The 20865-nt window shown below is 32.1% G+C and overlaps 4 protein-coding genes across 5 annotated transcripts; 3 read left to right on the forward strand and 1 right to left on the reverse strand.

Moving 5' to 3' along the window:
* Positions 1–810: 810 nt before the first annotated feature.
* Fer2 (basic helix-loop-helix domain-containing Fer2) lies at positions 811–6825 on the forward strand. The gene is made up of 6 exons (XM_088277636.1): positions 811–863; positions 2678–2874; positions 4004–4142; positions 5136–5256; positions 5925–6015; positions 6494–6825. The coding sequence occupies exons 1-6, from the start codon at positions 811–813 to the stop codon at positions 6613–6615; spliced, it is 723 nt and encodes a 240-aa protein (XP_088133762.1). The 3' UTR covers positions 6616–6825.
* A 1536-nt stretch (positions 6826–8361) lies between these two features.
* Positions 8362–8893, forward strand: LOC148312140 (vacuolar ATPase assembly integral membrane protein VMA21 homolog). 2 transcript variants are annotated; one of them, XM_088277665.1, is made up of 2 exons: positions 8362–8566; positions 8666–8893. In XM_088277665.1, the coding sequence occupies exons 1-2, from the start codon at positions 8546–8548 to the stop codon at positions 8891–8893; spliced, it is 249 nt and encodes an 82-aa protein (XP_088133791.1). In that variant the 5' UTR covers positions 8362–8545. The 2 variants fall into 2 exon arrangements, with proteins under 2 accessions (XP_088133791.1, XP_088133790.1); XM_088277664.1 differs by having other exon boundaries at positions 8364–8566; positions 8648–8893.
* Positions 8894–8988: 95 nt separating this feature from the next.
* On the forward strand, positions 8989–12973 carry LOC148312141 (piRNA biogenesis protein EXD1). Its single transcript, XM_088277663.1, has 2 exons — positions 8989–9711; positions 9964–12973. The coding sequence occupies exons 1-2, from the start codon at positions 8989–8991 to the stop codon at positions 10207–10209; spliced, it is 969 nt and encodes a 322-aa protein (XP_088133789.1). The 3' UTR covers positions 10210–12973.
* Positions 12974–13666: 693 nt separating this feature from the next.
* Positions 13667–19863, reverse strand: Vps36 (vacuolar protein sorting 36). Its single transcript, XM_088277747.1, has 7 exons — positions 19597–19863; positions 17880–18075; positions 15931–16268; positions 14944–15108; positions 14510–14610; positions 14291–14405; positions 13667–14210 (listed from the first exon to the last, which is right to left on the reverse strand). Exons 1-7 carry the CDS (start codon positions 19690–19692, stop codon positions 14040–14042), a joined length of 1182 nt encoding a protein of 393 aa, XP_088133873.1. The 5' UTR covers positions 19693–19863; the 3' UTR covers positions 13667–14039.
* Between the last annotated feature and the right edge of the window lie 1002 nt (positions 19864–20865).

The raw sequence follows: 20865 nt of genomic DNA on the forward strand, positions 1-20865 counted from the left end.
TAAAGTTCTTTTTCTAAAAATACTTTTTTCATTCGTGATTTTACTTCTGTTTACATAAGTAAAATCACGAATGAAAATCACAAATAAAACTTATTGCTTATAATAAAAATGATAATATCCAACAAAGAAATGTGAAAGTTTATATCCCTTGTTCAAAACTCTTATCGGCATCCGATGGTGCATAGGGCACTCCATCATATAAACGCAGTGTTATCTTGATCGGCAACACACGAAGGAAACGTGATCCGCTTCAGGTACCTACCAGTCCAGGGTAGTATTGAATAAATATTAAAGTAAAAAAATCACTTGTATTTATTTGACCCAATCGAACCCGGGACCTCCAGTACAGTAGCCGAGCGTGCTGACCACTACACCGGAGGCGGACACGGTATACGCAAGCATAAAATAATAGTTACACACAATATATACCTATTATAAATATTATATATTTCGAAGGAGTATTTAAAAATACATTATATGACCTTTTGGCACATATCACATTTAGTTAGGGCGCTGAGATGAAACTCCACCCCGATATATATGGATCCGCCGCACCACCCTTCAGGAAAATCCTAATTATTCCGCCACCCCCAGTATAAAGGCTCACAGACTCCCCCGGGACCGACCATTTAGTTCTCAACTATTAACGAGTGATTACATAAATCGTTATTTAATTTAACGAAATTATACTCAAGTGGAGACAGAGGTCCTGTGCAAAATATACAAATTCCCTGAAATCTTTGAAAACCCTCCTGAAACATTTTCTTTATTTTGTGGAATTGAGATATAATCGCCAAAATTCAGCTCAAAATGTCTAACAGTCGGGGCCCTCTACCCGATTCTTCTTCCTCGCCACCTCTTGGGTATGTTATTTATATTTAATTAATAATAATTAAAATAATAATAAATGTTTTTCGCAAATACTCTGTGGCATATTTTATAAACTTAATGAAATAAAACAACGTTGTTTTTAACCACTTTTTATTGGGGTACTTTTCTCTCCAACCGGTTCCGACAAGAAGTGATATATTTACCGGGTAAAAATTTAAAAAAAATGTATTGATAATTCCGAAAAGTGACTGCCGAATCAATTAATGAAAAAATATTAATTATAAATTCAAATTAAAAGTGGAATGGTAAAATTTTAATAAAGTAAGAAATTCGTTAATGTAATTATTTGATTTGCTCAATTTTTCCATAAAATGATTTTTTGGCAAAGGCCTCTGTTATATTAAATGCCTCAAATAATTTTTGTGTTTAAAAATGATAATAACAAAGTTTTTTTTTGATTCGGCATCAACTTTGTGGAATGACAAGTTGATTATTTAAAAAAAAATTAAACACTTGTACAATACCACTTTAGTTTGAGTTTTATTTTATTACACTCGAGTTTCGAAAACCACAGTTAGGTACTTTAATCGACAGGTGTATAGTAAAATTACTTTAGTGTAGTATTGTTTGCATGGTGTTGTAGTGATTGTCCTGACGAAGAGATGGGTACGTCTCGAACAACGAAAAAACAAAAAATCTCTGTGAGTGGTTATACTCACTTTTTTGTAAAAAAAAGTAAAAATCACTTACCACAAAGCAAATGCTTTAAATATTGAGAATAGTATAATTACTATTCACCTACCAATAAAGGAAACTGTAGTTTTCGAAACAAGTCGTGTCTTCAATATAAAATAAAAGTCAATAAGTGGTATACAGTGGAACCTCTCATAACGAGTTTAATTCGTTCCAGCATATTACTCGTTAAGCGAAACACTCGTTAAGCGAAACGTTTTTTTCCATAGAAATCAATGTTAAATACGATAATGCGTTCCAGACTGAAAGAAAATTCAATTTTGTTATTTTTCAAATTAAATTACTTATAAATAGTTAATGAGTGTAAAAACATATAACTTAGTTTATTTAGATTTGAAAAAAAAAGTAATTAAACATATGAATTTAAGACATATGTATAATTAATCCCTTTTAACTAGAAAACCGTTTTAGGACATCTGTTTTAGCCGATGCTTGAAAATTTGGCAAAAAAATGTCACAATATTATCATGAATAATTTTTTAGCGCAAATAGACACCTCCTTATTAGGGTGATGCTTCTCAATGTACGATGCGACAGTTTCCCTTGTTTTCAGCATTTCTCTTATTGTGCTAGAAGATTGTTGGTCTGCTACTTCCTCCTCCATTAACAAACTCTTCTCCACAATTTCTTGCTATGGAACACGATGCAACTCCAAAAGCTGTTCGGTGGTCAGCTCTTGGCTGTACTCTTTCACAAGCTCTTTAATATCGTTGTTATCCATCTCGAGTCCCATGATATTGGTTAGTGACATAATTTCGTTGACTGTAGACTCCACAGTTACTGTTTCAAAATCATACTTGATAACACTCTCTGGCCAAAGTTTTTTCCAAGCAGAAGTGAGGGTCCTCCTTGATAACTCCTTCCCAAGCCGCGAAAGTTCCGGTTCACAAAAAAAGGACTTGCCCTTTCTCTGTTACTCGTTATGCAAAACATCGCTCGTTAAGGGAGCAACTTTTTAAACTTTTGAATTAATCGTTATGAGAGGTGCTCGTTATGAGAGGTTCCACTGTACAAAGCTTTATAAATATAAAAATGATTCCATTGTACAATAATTGATGTAGTATTTGACGTGTATATTCTGATGTTAAAACAGGAACTTCAATGTGGATAGGGTGTATAAAGGTTATGTGTCCTACCACAGGTCCGGGGGCTACTCGCGGGGCGGGGGTGGGGGCGGGGCCGGCGGAGGGGGCGGCGGGGAGCTGTCGGCCGAGGAGCTGGGTGCTCTGCCCTCCTGCGCCTACGCCCGCCCGCTGCCGCCCCTCTGTCGCCCCCTGCACGCGCACCCAGGTTTGTACTGCCCCGCTCTGTAAAAATACATAAATGGATCATTCTCATGATGTGTTATTATTAGCTAATAAATTAATAAATCAAAAGACTATCGGTAGAAGTAAGGGAGATATGAAGTTTGAAACTTTAGATATTTTAATAAAACGAAAAAGGGACATCGCTATACGTCATTAAATTTTACGTCACCGGGTGTGTTATGGGGCATTTTCCTTTATGTATCTGCTTTATAGAACTGTAATAGCAGTAGTATGGATTCGTTTCTGTGACGTCATTCGTTACCAACTTACGAAAACGACGTTTTCACGATAGCGAATTTTGCAAAAGAAAGTGATGAATGAAAATATTGATTATATTGACTGTTATGAAGACTAATCGAGTCGTACACAATCCTTTATAGGTGGAGTATATTAAATTAGATATTCCTCCCGAGTGACGATACCCTATTGTAATACAATTCAAACACCCATTTTACGTTTTTCAAGGTACTGAAAAAAACGTAAATGAAGGGAAAATGCAAGACTTACGGAATACTGCGCCTCAAAGCAATATAAAGCGAGTGTTTTGTCTAGAATTTAAACTCATGAATTACAGTGGAAGATTGTAACGTGGGTTTGGGGACATTTCTGTACTTGACCCGCATTATATGATCATCGCGGTAAACGCATGGTCTAAAATTTTGATTTTTTTCTATGAAGAAAAAACATTTTTAAAGTTTTCTTTATTATTTATGTATATTTTTGTAAATGAAAATCATAACACAATCACATTTTTTTAAAAAACAAAAATTCATTAATCTTACCAGATCAGTAATAAAAAATATTTTCTTGTGATTAAAATAATAAAACAACAAAAAAGACCGGCTGTATATCCGAATGCGCGGCATATAATAAAAGACGCGTTATAACCGGATTTTACTGTGCATGAAATTAAAGTAACTTTAAACATAAAGAGTAAACCCACCCACAAGTAGGAATAATCCATATAACTTAAGTTGAGGTAAGTAGTGCCATGATAAGCGGTGTTGCGTAAATCGTAGCTATCGATTTTCAGAGTCACTTGAATGTAAAGCATTTTTTTAAATCCATGTATGTATGTATGACGTATGAATGACACTAAGATTGTCTTTTAGATTCCCTGAACAGCGAGAGCGTGGGCGGCGGCTCGCTGGGCGGCGGTTCGGACTACTACGGCGGCGCCCCGTACAGGGTGCAGAGAGCGGCCGCCAATATCCGCGAGAGGAAACGGATGCTGAGGTCCGCCCCTAATGGGTATATCATTACTTTGGTTTACTTGTAGGTCTATTCTTCTCAAAGGTCACTCAACAGACACCAAACATCTGTTCAATGGTGTTTAACCCATACCATCCGTCACATCTTGGCGGCTAAGAATATTTTACATTCGCATATCAGCCGTGGGTAGTTCATCTTATAATGATACTTTCGTGTGATATCTAGAAATCAGTAAAGAAAACTTTTTGTAATTCATTTTTGCTTATTATTTTTATACAAATTTATTAACAGCACTTAACCAAAGATGTCCCTGTAAGGTTAGAATTTACTTTGGGATTAAAATATCAAGTAAAATCAGTTAAAATAAATTTAAAACATTACATCTCACGAGTAATGTTTTATTGAGTTATTTTATCAAGTCTTTTTGTCACATTTCTGATCTAGACACATGATAAAATATATGCGTAATAGTTATATGTACCAAATTTGTTGATATGTGAAAAAACTGATATGAGGATGAGTTTTATGTGAAAAATGGTATCCAGTTTATAAAGCCAGCCAGTGCTAGGTCGTTAGCCTTGGGATGCTCAGACTTCCATATTCCTTTCGTATAAGAAAAGATACTTCGTCTCTCTTGAGACCAGTCGCAACTTAATTTTCTGTAAATCTAGATTACATTTTACTTGATTTGATTAAAAAAAATTAAAACACCGTTTTTGCATAGGAAAAATAAGTTTTTCTTCGAAATAATTATATGGTTTTGAAAAGAAAACAGTTATTTAAAGGATAGGATTTTGAAAAAAATATATAAAAATATTTTTTCCAATTTTTTTCTAAAATACAAACATAAATATATCCAGTATACATATACGAGTATTTTTAAAAAGGGCATGAAAAGACGAGTAACCTCTCCGGTCGTCGGTCGGTGATTGAATTCTGTGTTTGCGCTGTTTGTATCCCCTTAAAAAAGATTGGAAATTATGCATTTTTAATGGGCACACTTGCAAGTAACAATTATTTTTGTGTTTTTAGCAGTATAAACTCGGCCTTCGATGAACTGCGGATTCACGTGCCGACCTTCCCTTACGAGAAGAGGCTGAGTAAGATTGACACGCTGCGCTTGGCCATAGCGTACATCGCTCTATTGAGAGAAGTAAGTTTAGTATTAATATTCAAAAGGCTATTTATGCTCTCAATATTATTTTTGACATCTCAACATTTGTCTCCTTTTCCCCTTTCAATATTTTATTTTTGTATAATGTCAGACTGTAATAATTTAATTTAAATGACCTGATGATGGAATGATTATTTTGAAACCGGTAGTTACGAATTAGTACTTATTAATGTGGTATTAAACAAAGTGAACGAGGAATGATAAGGAGAGTGCTATATTATCATACCACAAAGTATAATTGTATGCTTTTAATATACAAAATATATTATAGGTAAAAATATATCACTAGGAATATTATATAAATCACTAGATTCAGTTGAAATATTATATAATACACTAGATTCAGTTAGAATATTATAAAAATGACTAAATTCAGTTAAAATATTATATAAAACACTAGATACAGTTGGAATATTATATAAATCACTAAATTCAGTTAGAATATTATATAAATCACTATATTTAGTTAAAATATTTTATGAAACACTAGATACAGTTGGAATATTATATAAAACACTAGATTTAGTTGAAATATTATAAAAGATTCAGTTGGAATATTATATAAAACACTAGATTCAGTTGAAATATTTTATAAAACACTGGGTACATACATATGTACGTTAACAAATATGCTTCATTTTTTTAAGGTTTTGGATGCCGACTATGACCCATTGACTTACGTTGAAAAATGTTTACGCGGGGAAATCAAACCAGAGAGGGCGCATTGGAATACGAGTGGTGAGTATACGTACATTTATTTCAAATAATTTATTAAGGTTTTATTCACTTCACAAAGTAAGTCAACCAACTGACTAACTAACCACCACGCTGCTTCCCGAAGAGGTGGGCAGAGAGTATAGAACGCCATACCAATTTGTCTTAGCCAACAATCTTCGCATCTTCCTTCATGCATCTCCTTATACATACTTGGCGATTATTCCGACTCCTGACCTGATCACATTCAAGTATTTGAGTACTTGATCATGCCAAGTTTTCTTCGGTTTTCCACCGCTTCTACTACCTTCGTTCGCCTCTTTGTTTTTACCATTCTTTCATGTGATGGTTTGAAGAATGGAAAGTGTTCTTTCTTGGGAAAAAACAAAGTAATAGACCATGATCTGAGAGGTATATAAAGTGTCAGCAAGATATTTAGGTGCATTGGTTATTGTTAACATTACATCGTACCTTGTATTAATTTAAACTTACATCTTTGCAGATTTAACGGCGAGACTCTCTTGGATCAATTGGGAAAACTTAGGAGTCAATCCAAACAGAAGGAGTGTTCTGACAACATTAGCACTCTCCGCGGATTCCATGCAACTAGGACATCATTCATAATATAAAATAAATAAAATAAAATAAAATAAAATAAATAAAATAAATAAAAGTTTTCCAATTTTGTTTTTAAAAAATATTTTGTGATATTTTAAATCAAGTTTTATCAGAAAATAACATTGGTATTTGAAATTAAAAAATTTTAAATATATTTTTTAATTTGATTCCTAATACTTGTATGTACTGTAAATAGAATATATTATTCTGCTTTACTTATTTATAAAATGTTAAAAATCACTTACTTTTTATTTCTTAATTAATGAATTACATTATATTAAGTGCAATATTATTGAAATGTATATACATAAATGTTTAAATATAAAAATGCATTCATTACTTCATCAAAATTATTTTCCTCCGATATAGTTCACTTTTTTCCTCTGATATGATAAAACATACATATGTTTAGGTTTTATTTACCGTTAACATAAAATATTATCATAAAAGTACACTAAGCCCATTCTAATTAGGTCTAAAAAATCAACACACTATCTCCCAGTATTTTTTCTTCTCTTAAACTTTTTAAGAGAACTCCACCGACAAGACACACAAGGTGGTTTGGTGGGTCTCAGCAATAAAAAAATAAATATGTTTAAAATTGATATTTAAATAAATGTATACAATTTATGTTAAAAAAAGCAAATATGAATTAATTTTTTTAAATTTATTATTACCGTAAATTAAATTTAAAATTAAAAATATCGTTGAAAAGACTATCTTCGAAATGCTCTTTGATCAAATTTGTTGAGTTCAAGTTTATAAAATTTAACAAACATTTAAATCATTGCTTATCTAATATCTTTGGCTCAGTGCGTCTCTTTGACATTCTCTTTGGAATGGTCCCAATGAAGTAAGGAGATTCGTTCTGGTTTAACCAGTACAATGCTGTTTTTTTGCAAAGTCTACCCCTATTGATCATTATTTATATCAAATTATGCATTTCTTAAAATAAGTCATTTCAGAAGCTATTTTAAGTAATAACGCCAGTCACCGGGTTCTCAAATGGTAACTCAAATTACCACTTGAATTGCTCTATGTATTACTACGGTGTTTCTTTCTCTCTCCTCTTAAAAACAATAAACGGAATTAATGGAAGATTTATTAAGGAAGTAATAGTGTGCTAAATATTCAACGTAGATGAAGTGTGGGCTTACAGGGCTTAAAACCGTCATAGTCTGGTTAAAGTGATTACTTTACACACGTGTAACATTGATCAAACTCGAAACGCAGTTGAGATGTCAAAAAAATCTTGTAAAAAAATAACTACTGATTCGAGATAATACAGATTTGTGAACAAGTACTTGAACACACTAAAAAAATTGTAAACAATCAAAATCAGTTTAATACATATTAATCCTAAGTTCATTTTATAATCATGAATAAATTATGAAATATTTAAAAGTCAATGCTGAAATATTGAACATTAACAGTAACAATGCCTGTAATGAAAAACTATATTCTTGTTCCAACATAATACGTTCTACTAAATAATAATTTCACTTTTGCCGATTTCTTAATTATTTGAATCCTTCTGGTCTTGCCACTCAGTTCATAATCGTATTTTTCTTACAATAGGCTTTTTTTTCTTCCCAAAAACTTTTCTTTTTAGTGTTTATCCCTATTTATATAAAAAATAATAAAATGTGGGCTCGCTGTAATAATCAAGAGCCTACATGGAATATAATTCTAGGCGTTCGTTGTATAACGTGACATAATATTTTTATGTTGGTAGTGGAATACGTTTTCTATGAAAATTTGTGTCAAATTAGGAAATTGTCAAAACTAGTCAGCCATTGTGTTTTAAATGTGCCGATAACCTGTGCAAACTAAAATTATAAAATATATTATTCTTATATATGAAACATAGTGTTTAGTATAAAAGATAATCTGGGTTAAAATATAAATTTCAGACCTTTTTATTTTATTTTTTATAATGATCCAAGGGCGCGCAAATGTAAGAACAAAATCAATAAAATAATTATTTGTTTTTGCTTAGTATTTTTATTTTATTTACAGCAAATCGTGTTTATTCTAGGAATTGCCGGATTTTCAGGTGTTCCGGACAGTGTTCTATTATTGTATAATGATAATAGTACTACCTGTGCTATCATTCTTCGGTTCAAAATATCTCATATTTGATGGACTATTAAACTTAAATCCTACTCCCAGCAATGTTTATTCAGCCATAACTGCAATTGTGTCACTTCACATTGCCTTGGCTTTATTTATAATAAGAGCGTACTCAGAGGCTGACAAAGAAAAGCCGGCGAAAAAAGATTAAATACTTAAGTGCATTTGTAGTATTTTATATAAGTATTTATTATAAGACTTCATTCGTAATTAAACATTGAATAAAAAACATTACCAGCCATAAAAATGGAGAATTCCTTCGTAAAGGGAGAGTATTTGGAAATTGAAACATTGCACAATGGAACATTCGGAGGTTATTTTTCCAGTCAAAATAATGAAAAGACAAGATTGTCTTTATACAACGTTAAACATTTACCAAAGGGTGATATTTCCGAACTGACCCACTTCTCAACTTCTGACATAAAACATGTTCAGAGATGTGTCAATCCGAGCGAGATCAATAACATAACTCGTGAGTTGGAAGCCGCTAAATTTCCTCAAAAGCAATCACCATCGATGGATCTTACAGATGCAAAGTTTATATTTATCAATCAAGTGGACAATCGTTACTACGAAGCCATCGGTGATCTTAAAAAGCATTTTTCGATCGGTCTGGGTAGCGAGGGAGCTGAATTGGGTCGCAAATGCAAGTTATCCCTCCTTACTTTGTCTATACCGACCCAAATATATATATTTGACATTCAAGCTCTTCAAGATAGCGCATTCGAGTGTGGAATAAAACAATTATTGGAATGCACGAATATAACAAAGATCATCCACAACTCCAGGAAGATATCGGACTGCTTGTTCCACAAGCACGGGATAAAACTCAGCAAGGTATTTGACACTCAAGCTGCAGACATTATCATTCAGAAACAGAAGAATGGAACTTTCCCTTCGGAAGTGAGAGATTTACAGAAATGTTTGATTGCTTACTTGGATTTGAAGGAGCATCAAATTACAGAAAAGGTATTATTAATTCTCCTTTATTTTACTAATTTCACTGATCTAGCTTTTGTTATTAAAATGGTCCATAATTAAGTTGTACGATGTAGTAAACACTAAAATAAGTATTTATTTATTTATACTATCGTAATTTTACTTACACTTTTGTAAGACTAATCCTCCCATTTACGGTTGGCTTATATCAGAAACTATGGACTTTGTTTGATCTTTGATCTGTCCCAATTTGTTGTAGTATTCTTTTAATTCTTTTTTCAGATTGACATAGTCGAACTAGCCAAGCGACCTCTTCTTCCTGTCTACAAAGAAATTGCCGCCAATAATATACTCTACCTCCACCATTTGTATGAAGCTATAAACAAGCAAATCATGGCACCATTTCTGCAAGGATTCGATTTTTACTTGAATTGCGAACGGCAATGCAGCGATTCGGAAGCGTGGTACCTTTTCAGTCAGGATAAAAAAGTGCCAAAATCTTTTCAAGGAGCTGTAGATTCTTATTAAAGCTTTGGCTTTATCATATCACCTTATCATACTCTATTCTTATTCAATATTACTCGATTGTCCAATTTTAAAACGTAACAAGGTAATTTAAGTCTATTTGTATCGTTCACCGACATATAATTAACATTTATTCAAGAAGTGCTTTGCTATAACGCCCTTGAGGTAGTATTTTACGAAAATAACCCTGTATAAGTCATCCAAAATTATTATTATCATAACCATATTTCAAACATTTCAGTAATTACTTACTTTAGTCAATCTATGTGCTTCTCTTGTTTTTATATTTGGACAGTTCTGTTACGGTGGTGAATATCTTTTGGCAGTAGTTATTTCTTTTGTCATCACATAAAATTATACATACATAATCATATAAGTAAAAGAATCTTTGCAGATTTTGATTCGAAAATAATTAAAGCATATCTGTTCTTAATAAATCAAATGTGTATGAATTATACTGGCAAGCTAAAAAAGCAAAAATCGACTTTTTAATCTATTCTAAAAAAATGTTACAATTCTTTTTTATTTATTCATCTTATAGCACACTTGTATTCTTTAATGATTAACCAAGTATCATGTATTTCCATAACATACACATTGTTGCTCAACATTTGATACATTGAATGTAACGTTTTTGGTAATATATATACATATACATCTATATTTTTTATTGATCACATTAAGTTGATTTTGCCTTTAGTGAAATCATGTTTATGTCACATTCCCAGTATTGAATTTCGGAGTGAAATATCACACAATATCACCAATACTACAAAGTAATTATTATTTTTACACAAAAAATTATATGCAATACATGTCGTTTAAATTTACAAGATCATCCACTGGTCGAATTCCATGAGTACCTTTAAATCCAGTCCTAGTATTACAGCTACAGTGTGTATCTCTTTATAGCTTTGTTATTTTAAAACTGTAATTACAAAAATTCCTCTTTTCATGGATGATCTAATTGTTAGTAATGAGCTTCACCTTTGTAGAATGTTTGTGCTACAAAATTGTGTGTAGTATTTCTTCTGCTTTCAATTCAAATTATTACCCTGGAGCCATGCTTTTGATGTTTAATGTAAGAAATAGTTTCAAAGTGTATTTTAGTAGTTATAAGTAGCAGCGTCATATCTTCGATCAAATTAGAAATAAACTCTTCAAACGTAATTATGATGATTGCTTCAATATGTTCTGTGGTTTCGTGAAGATAAATAGTATTTTTGTATGGCGTATTTATTCTTACATTTTTTTATATCATCTAGAGTTGTAAATCCATCAATATGTTATATATATAACATTTGATGTTTTCAAAAAATTATAATTATAGGTCAAGTTGAGTAATGTTACGCGTTTAAAATACAGCAAAATGTGTAATGTAGCTAATGTAGTACTTAAATAAATATTATGCATAGTTGGAGTATGCATTTCATGCTAGACATTATTTGATAATGCCTAATATGTATTTCACAATTTAGATGTTCACCTAGTCTTATTAAAGTATATTATCCAGCAAAAAAATTATTATTGGCAACTAATCGCATATCCTTCTTTTTAATTTTTTTCTGCATCATGGTGTAAATGGCACTATATCACAATTATACTAGCTCAAAACAGGTATTGATACATAACGAGGTATAGAGGCCACAGAAATCACAAATACACATATATGTGATGTTTTACTCTAATGAAAAAATCACATATTTTTATTCAACATTCTCAAGATATTCTTGATGCTAGTATTGCCATTACTATTATAATTTCCAAAAAGCTTAATTAATTACAGTTGAGGACCTATTTAAATAGTTAAGAAATAAAGTAATTCAAAAGCCAAAAATGCAGTATTTTATCTGGCAACATTGGTAGCTGTCAAAATTTCCCGCTCTTCTATAGTTTTTTGAGTTCATATCTTTTTCATTCTCAAAATATTTTCACATATTTCTCATTTCGTAACATTGAGGTAGATATGACGGACACATTCTATCACTTTCACTATTGTCATTTGTTTATAATGGTTAACATGGATGAAGACATTTTAGACATGACATACTCTCTCTTTTGATTTTTCTATATATTTGAGGTCGCATTGTGATCAACCTATGGTTTTGTCTCTTTCTCTCTACTTATTACATTAGTGAAAAAGAGACATGGATAATAAAAAGATGATAAACTAGACACAACTAGAAATTGCTATAATTGTAATAAAAATAATATTTGATATACAAAAGAGATATGTTTTGAATACTTTTGTAGCGATACATCTACAATACTTGAATGCATGATGCCACGTCGGTGCTGTTATTATTTCTGAGATAAAATCATTTGACTTAGTTTGTTTTTTACCTCAGTAATAATATTTTATGTATTTATTTATTGATAGTTTATCAACGTTTTATTATTTATTAAATTCATCTTTCAACTTTTATGATCCTGAAATACCATGTTTTTAGGAGATGTTAAAATATCAGATTTGAGGCCAACATTACATGTGTATTTTAAAAAAATATATAAATACATATTGTTGTGGCTATTCACCAGGACAATCCACATGTATAGATACACAAGTTTTTTTTGTTAAATATTTGTATACTGTATACAAAAAACTTTCTACGTAACATACCCTAGTTTCACAAAGCTTTTTGTATAAGAAAATTCTTCATTCCAAATAACATTTTGCTCACTTGTTGTGATGTGTTTGGCTTTACAATGATAATGAAGTGATTGTGTTATAATCTTTAAATAAGTAAATAAAATATATTCAAAATGGTTTTATTTTTATTTATTTGTTCCATATATTTTTTTAAACCATGGTAAGATAACCATATGCATACTTAACTCATTACCTGTGTGGTTGGTCCAACACCTTTGATGATCCCCAATGTGCATTTGGTACACAACCCAAACCCAAACATCAATTTCTGTGTAATGAGTTGACAGTAATGATTTTAAGCTTAAAACCATACTGTCAACTCATTCTTTACACTGACATCCGTGGAAATAATTGTCAAGAAAAATATTGTTTTGTATAATTTTATTTTTTAATATTTGGCAGTCACCCAGTGAGGGAATGTTTCTGCCTCTCATGCTTCTTTTATTGTCGAACACTATGAAACTATCGGAAGGATGATGAGAAAGTGTTTCACTTCTATCACAACAGCGCTAGGCCTCACAAGACATTGCGAAAGCATAAAGGCGGAGACTGACCGGAGCATTTCGTCGTAACGTAACACGTTACGATGCGAGCATTCAGGCAGTCAGTACACCGAATCGAGCGCTCCATCCATAGTTTTGGATGCTCGGTGATGCTCGCCGCGAGCGATGTTACGACAAAATGAACCGGTCAGTCTCCACCTTAAGGAGTTGAAATGGTACTCTCCAGACATGGCTTCTTCGGATGTTTGGAATCTGCAGGATAGTTAACAACTATCCCAGAACCAGTCCCAGGATTGAGCGAGAATGATTTCAGAATTTAAAATAATTTATTTTTAATCAAATGTTACAGTATCATTACAAATTAATGTGTAATAAATAATAGTGTTTTAACCACTTAGCAGTCGAATTTTGGCGAGAAAAATCGTCAGTGCAGGAAATCATCACCATCAACTCGAAACAGGACTACCTGAACACTGCACGAGCAGCACTCGGACTCATCAATGCAACTCAAACTCCTTGCCCGAATCACGTTCGGGATAAACTGGCAACTGATTAAACCAAATAGCGAAATGAAAAACACCTTTTTATGTTAGAATAATATTTATATTCTATGGGCATCGCATTAAAAAGCTTTCATTATTTAAAAATAGGTATAATTATTTTTACAATGGATACATGATCTAAGCATTTGTAAGAAAGAGGTTCGGGTAGAATCTTAGGCCTTCGACAGAATCATCACGACACGCCAATCCTGCCATTTCTGTAGTGGTCAGATGCTCTTTAGCCAATATAACGGAAACACCAACTTTCTGCGACAAGTCTTCCGCAGATAAGGAGCCTTCGGCCTCAAGCTGAAATAAAGATGGACTTATTAATATGTGGATTAATATCTACATTTTTATTATTACGAGTTCATATTGCTACTTATTACCAATTCAACAGTTGCTTTTATCACCACATTGTCATCATGCGAATTCAGTTGAATGACACAAGCCCCACTGGGAAATTTCCTCAACGACATTGGTGCACCAATATTCTCCAACAATCTAAAATTTTATTAAAAAATATCCATAAGATTAATTAATTTAAAAAAAATAATAAATTTAAACCCAATTTTAAATATATAAAATGTTGAACACAGAGGTGTTACCTGCACGCATTTAGTAAATCTTCTGGAGACACTAGTTCTAATCCTCTAGCTCTATTGATACGACACCATACGTCTGCTAGAGCCATCATTCCACCACTATCCTGAAAATTTATAAATATTTACGGACTTCCATCTTCTTTCATAACAAAATTTAAATAAAAAAGGGAAGAACGATACATGCTTCATATAAAAATTTTGACACCTTTAAATTGACATCTCATCCGTAGGGTGAATAATCCAGGGACCAATACAATAAATAATACTAATATTGATTTTATTTTTATTTACTGATTTTGTTAGGATTTGTAATGGTGTTCAATGCTACCCAATTTACTATACATTTTTACCAAAGTGTTTTTAAAGTTATTTAGTTAAGAACATGAATATATGTATTATTCACATTGAAAAATTCTAAATATGTACAAGTAACATACCATTAGAGATTCCACCAATAGATCTGATATTTCTTGTGCTAAACTTTTGTAGTATTCAGAGTCAGATCGAAAAGCATCCCTCGTTACAGGATCATCAATACCTAAACTCATTAAATATGATTTGAATCTTACAGTATCATCTTCAGTGATGTCACCTTGTTTTTCCTAAAATATTATAAATTCCATACATTTTGAACCATTACTTAAATAACGGACTATCGGGCAGGCAGAACGGAGGCGGCTGAAGCGTTTGAGGTGTGGCGCTACAGGCGCATGTTGGGGATTCATCGGTCAGAACATGTAGGAAACAATGAGGTATTAAGCAGGGCTGAGGAGTCTAGTTGCTTACTAAATAAAATAACACAACAACGAGCCAAATGCATAGGCTAGAAGATTTCTAGGCCTGTTTATTACAATTGTGGAGGACGTATGGGAAAGCCCAAATAGAGAATGACCCCACTTAAACTACATGGACCAAATTAACTCCGACATGCACTGTAGCGGGTATGCCGAGTTGAAGAGACGAGCAGAGGAAAGAAACGGGTGGAATCTGACCATAAAAAAAGCAAACCAATCAGCCACGAAGGAGACTTAAAAAATTATGCAAAATAATATTTTTAATGATATTTCCTGAAAGAATTGCACTATTATATTGCTGAAAGCATGTGAATTAAAACAAAAAATAATTTAAATTTTGAGGTAATTTAAAAAAAAAATTCAATACAAAATAATAACTAAAAAATTTAAGGAAATTAATGACTACCTGAGCTGACAGCTCATGGCATGTACCAGTTCGGCACCCATAATAAATAATATGAAGTTGAAAAAATTATTATTATATGAATACTGGTACATTTCAAAGAATTTAGAATTCACACAATATAAACAATTTTATCACTTGTATTTTTTTTATGTATGTTTTAATTTGATCAACCATATAGTATTTTATTTTAATTAACACCGTGCAAATAATAAGCCAAAACTTACTCTTATTTTGGTGGATATTGTTTTGGAAATAGTCACCATATCCTTGGCCATTGTCATCAGTTTACTCAGGTCTTGAAAAGCCCTAGAAATGCTGTCGTCGGTAGCTTTATGTTTTTCTTGTAGACTTCTTTCAATACCAACTATACCGGTTCTCGTTTTGATTAAAGCTTGTTTTCCAACATCGTCATCTTCTTGAGTTGTTGGAGTAATTTGTAATTCCCACGCTTTTATTTGAATTGCTTCATTTAAAGCTCTAGTAAACGTAATATCTAATCCTTCTTTGAAAGATAATTTGATATAGTGGAAAGAGCTATGCATCACTGGTCCGGGGTTTTTATCTACAAATGAGGTAATTATGAACATATCATTCTATTTTATCACGGAACTTAGGTGGAACTGGGCAGGTCATGTGGCATGTATGTCTGAAGATGGACAAGAAAGGTGATTAACTAGAGGCCTAGAACAGGATGCAGAAGTGCGGTTAGGCTCCAGATAAGATGGTCCGATGACATTAGGAAAGTGGTGGGCCTGCACTGGAAAAGAGTCACGTCCAACAGAGAACTGTGGAAGTCCAAGATGGAGGCCTTTGTTCTGGACACAAGAAGAAGGCTGAAGCACGAGCACAAGCATCCTATTTTCAGGTCACAGTTTTTAATTTTTTTTTGTTAGATAGTTGCACTGCCCCTTGTTGCAATTTTTCCCAAATAAAGTACATGAAAATAAAAGTGCTTTAAAAGATTTTCTTTTTCTTCAAAAATATTTTGATTTAATTTGTCTAGAAATCTGTTCCTATTTTTTATTAAAGTAATATAATTTATAGTATAAATGATGAGTATCAATGAAACCAAAATTGAGTTAGTAGATACATTTTTTTTTCAATTTGACATTTTCAACTGACAATCTACTGGCAAAAAATGAAAAAAGATTTTTTCATAGGGCACTGTATCAAATTGATGCGATGTTATTTTAATCATTTTTAATATGAAGGCAAAGTGATCAGTTGTGTATTTCAGCTAATATTAATTAAGTATTGGAGTGAAAAATCTCTTTTATTTATTTTAACCTCCCTGGGAGTTGAACCCGTGATCCCCGCATGGTAGCCAAATGTATTAACCACTACATTATGGAGGCGGACATTTGTTTTGTTTAATCATGAATTGATTGATAATTTAATATGGATGAAGGAGTGTATTTATATGATATATTGAATTAATTTAATCTAAACATATTTCAGACGGGTCTTTTTATGCCTGTGGACCGCTTGCAAAGGGATTTGATAATTATGTACATATAGTTAAAATCTTAATCTTTGATTAAATCTCCGTCGGTTGGTACATAATATTCATATAAAAACATTGAATAATAACTTCTTTTCTGACTTTGAAATGAGGCCGACGCAGAAGGTAAAAATACCGTTCCTGTCCTTAAGCATCAATCGACCGAACACGAAGAAATACCTTTCCCGTCCAAAGTGTGTTAAAACAGTGTTTGTGGGAAACGCTTAAAAGCGTCTTTTACATAATGTTAGTAGAGAGCGCGAGATGCTTATAAATGTTCCTATTTACTTACTTTCGGTAGAGCGTGAGAGATGCCAAAAACATTGTACGGATCGGAATTGGGTTTGCGGTTACTTGTGATTAGTATACTGAGGGTCGGGCAGCAGACTTTCTGAGTATAATCAGGGTCGAGGTTGATGAAAAAACCGCCCAACAACAACTCAACAAAAAAGTGAATAGAAAATAATTTTTAAGTACCACTTAGTACCTTTTTAGTAAAAAGTGGGCACAACCCAAAATTTATAAATAACTCAAATCTAAAAATATTTTTTTCTTATATGTCAAATAAGAAGGTTTGATGCACTGAGATACAATGAAATCTTAGACTGTTGGCATAAAACAATATACAAGAATCCCAATCACGGATGCGGAGTAGGAAACCTAGCAACATACCTGTTTGGGGTGTCGACAAATGAAGAATTATCTTTTTGCTTTTTCCAAATCCAAAAGGTCCACCACTTTCTTCTTCGATACAGAACACATAGTGTAACAATAGAGACAGACACGTCTGGCCTCGAGGTATGTCACCTGGATGTCCCCAGAGGATCCTGTGACTAGTCAGAACCACTTCTCCATTAGCGAATTGAGTCTGTAATATATTTCAATAGATGGTGCATATAGAAAAACATTAAATCAAACATGGCACCTTACAAAAGACCAGCTATGAGAATAGATATCTGCGGAGAATTTTAGCCATGCAGTGGGTTGACTTGGTGAAGAAAGCTAGTAAATAGCTAATATTGATGTAGGACGTAGCAACGATTGGTCTCTTCAAGAAAAAGCTATTTAGTTGGTTAGAACATGTGCTTTGCATATCTCCGGAGAGCTTTAATCAAGCAGGCCTCTTTTACAAGGCATCAGGTTTCCACAACCCAAAATGTCCACTGCTGGCAGTTTGAACTTCGGGGCGTGGACCTTACTAGAGATGTAAAGGAACTGCAAACTGACAGAAGTTCTTGGAAGCGTTTGTGGACGTCATACGCTCCACATGGGGAGCGGATATGGATAAAGTTAAGTTATATAATTTTTGTAAAAAAAAATTAAATATAGAAGTATTTGTGTTTTTATTATTTACAAAAATACTTCAATTTTATACTATTTCTATGAGCCTAAGCAGCTCATTATTAGAAATAGGTATCAAATTGTAGTAGAGTGGGTTCAAACCGAGAAACTCTAATTCAAGTGTCCGCGACACTACCCACAGGACCACAACCCGACACTTCTTTTGTTCGGTAAAATAATGTATGGTAAAAGAAATACATATGAAAATACTATTACTTGTTGCAATATCCCTTAGGAAAAAGTTCATCTAGTACAGTGGTTAGGAAACATAGCCAAAGAACTAAATATGCACATTACAGCGATTAAAAATAAATGTTTGCAATTCTAGTACACCTTAATTATTATCTTAGACCTTTGTTAAATTACGGGCACAGTCTGAAAAACTTGATTTTATTAATTGATAAGAGCTCTGCCTATTGGTAGGCTTGCCAGACGTCCCGGTTTGACCGGGAGAGTCATGGTTTTCAGACAAAATCACGTTTACTTCACGTCCCGTTAAAAAGCGATTATGATTATAGATGACAAAAAAGCCTAAAAATAATTGACTGCGAAGGATTATTTAGGACAACTACTTTGTCATTTATTTCACTGTACTGTACACCGGGGGAAATTCCAGTGTCCTGGTTCAACATTGGGAGTAATATCCATGCATCTCAGAAAAAAATAAAAATGAAGATAATAAATACTGCATAAATTATCTGGGATATTATGAATATAATTTAATGTTACAGATAAGAAAAAAATCCAAATGGTAAATTAAACAAATGTGGTTCAAAACACTTTGTAAGAGTACATTTTTACATTTTCCAAACAAATTTGTTTAAAAATGTACAAGTACATTTTTTAACAAATTTGTTTGAAATTGCCAACTATTGGAACAACAGTAAATATTGGACTGATAGTAGTATTTTGCACTGTACAATAATTTAAACTTGTTTATTTTCTATGTCGTATAAAAACTTAATAATGACTTGAGTTTTTTGTTACTGTCGCAAATATTCAGATAGATAATAAAAATAATTTGAATGATAAACAAAATCCTTATTACTTTGTCATCTCCGTCATAAAGTCGTACTCCTTTTTCTCTCTTCAAATAATTTTCATTTTCAAAGAGGCGAGCCTCTCTGTATTCGAATCTGTTCATGTTAAAAAATTATTATGAAGGGAATCATAAAAAAATCTTCACTCTTTTCCTTTCTAAAATTACTTTAAGTAACCATATATCAAAATCACATTTGAAATTAAAAAAACTATAAATATTTTTTTCCGGTTTGTGCTTCAACTTTTGACATTACATATATATACTGTATTTGACAATATAACTTGACAGCTCGGTCAAATGCAGTCAAGGTCACGCTAATAATGTTGCCTGTACCAAAAAATTTATACATCACGTAAAGAGTTTGACGACGTCAAACTCTACGCGTTGTATAAAAAAATTGATTTATACGTCGTATAAAACCAAATTTTTTGTTTTCCAATGCGTACTAATAACAAAAATCGAATGGGGTATTGTATGCAATACAATATATACATGGGTACTTTATATAATATTTTATTTGAATATAAAATCTCATAATAATGGATGGTACATATATAATAAAATATATTTTAGAACAATGTGTTCTTAAAAAAAAACTTAAATATAGATCTTTAAATACGGTTAAATAGTGTTCATAGTAAATATCTAAAAATATACATTTTTTTGTCTTGAGAGAAAGAATTCGCTTACTATCTACTGGGAATAAAAATTTTTAAAATTTAATTCCAGATTCCCGTTACAAACAAATTATGTTATTGTTGAGTATTTACAGTAGTACAATATTATGATAAATGTGATTTATACCGAACTAAGTAAAATCTGTAATCGAACGTGTAATATAAGTGTTTTATTTATTTTTACTAAAATCTCTATACACTAATAAAAACGTAGAAGTATAACAGATTATTTGTTATGTAGTATGTTTATGTTTATATTACTATATTGTAACACCTTGCATCATCTTGTGTGTGTGCATACATAATATATATTTCGGCTTAACCCGTAAAGTGTCTAACTCTCCTCCTGACTACAATTTAGATTTTGATGGAATTTTGTTATAAACCATGTTATCTATGCTAAATCGAATCATAAATTGTCTTAACCTTTGAACATCACAGTTGTAGGTAGTATGGGAAAAGAGCAATTATGGAATCTTGCAGGAAGGACTAATAAATTTAGTTATAAAAAATATCAAATAAATAAACTGTGAATACGTGAATACGCTAAAATGAATAATATTGAAATACCTAACATACATTTTCCTTCATTTATTAC

This window comes from Brachycentrus maculatus, unplaced genomic scaffold, assembly GCF_059751285.1.
Source record: "Brachycentrus maculatus isolate JH-2025_06_01 unplaced genomic scaffold, ASM5975128v1 h1tg000049l, whole genome shotgun sequence".
Classification (NCBI taxonomy): Eukaryota; Metazoa; Arthropoda; class Insecta; order Trichoptera; family Brachycentridae; genus Brachycentrus; species Brachycentrus maculatus.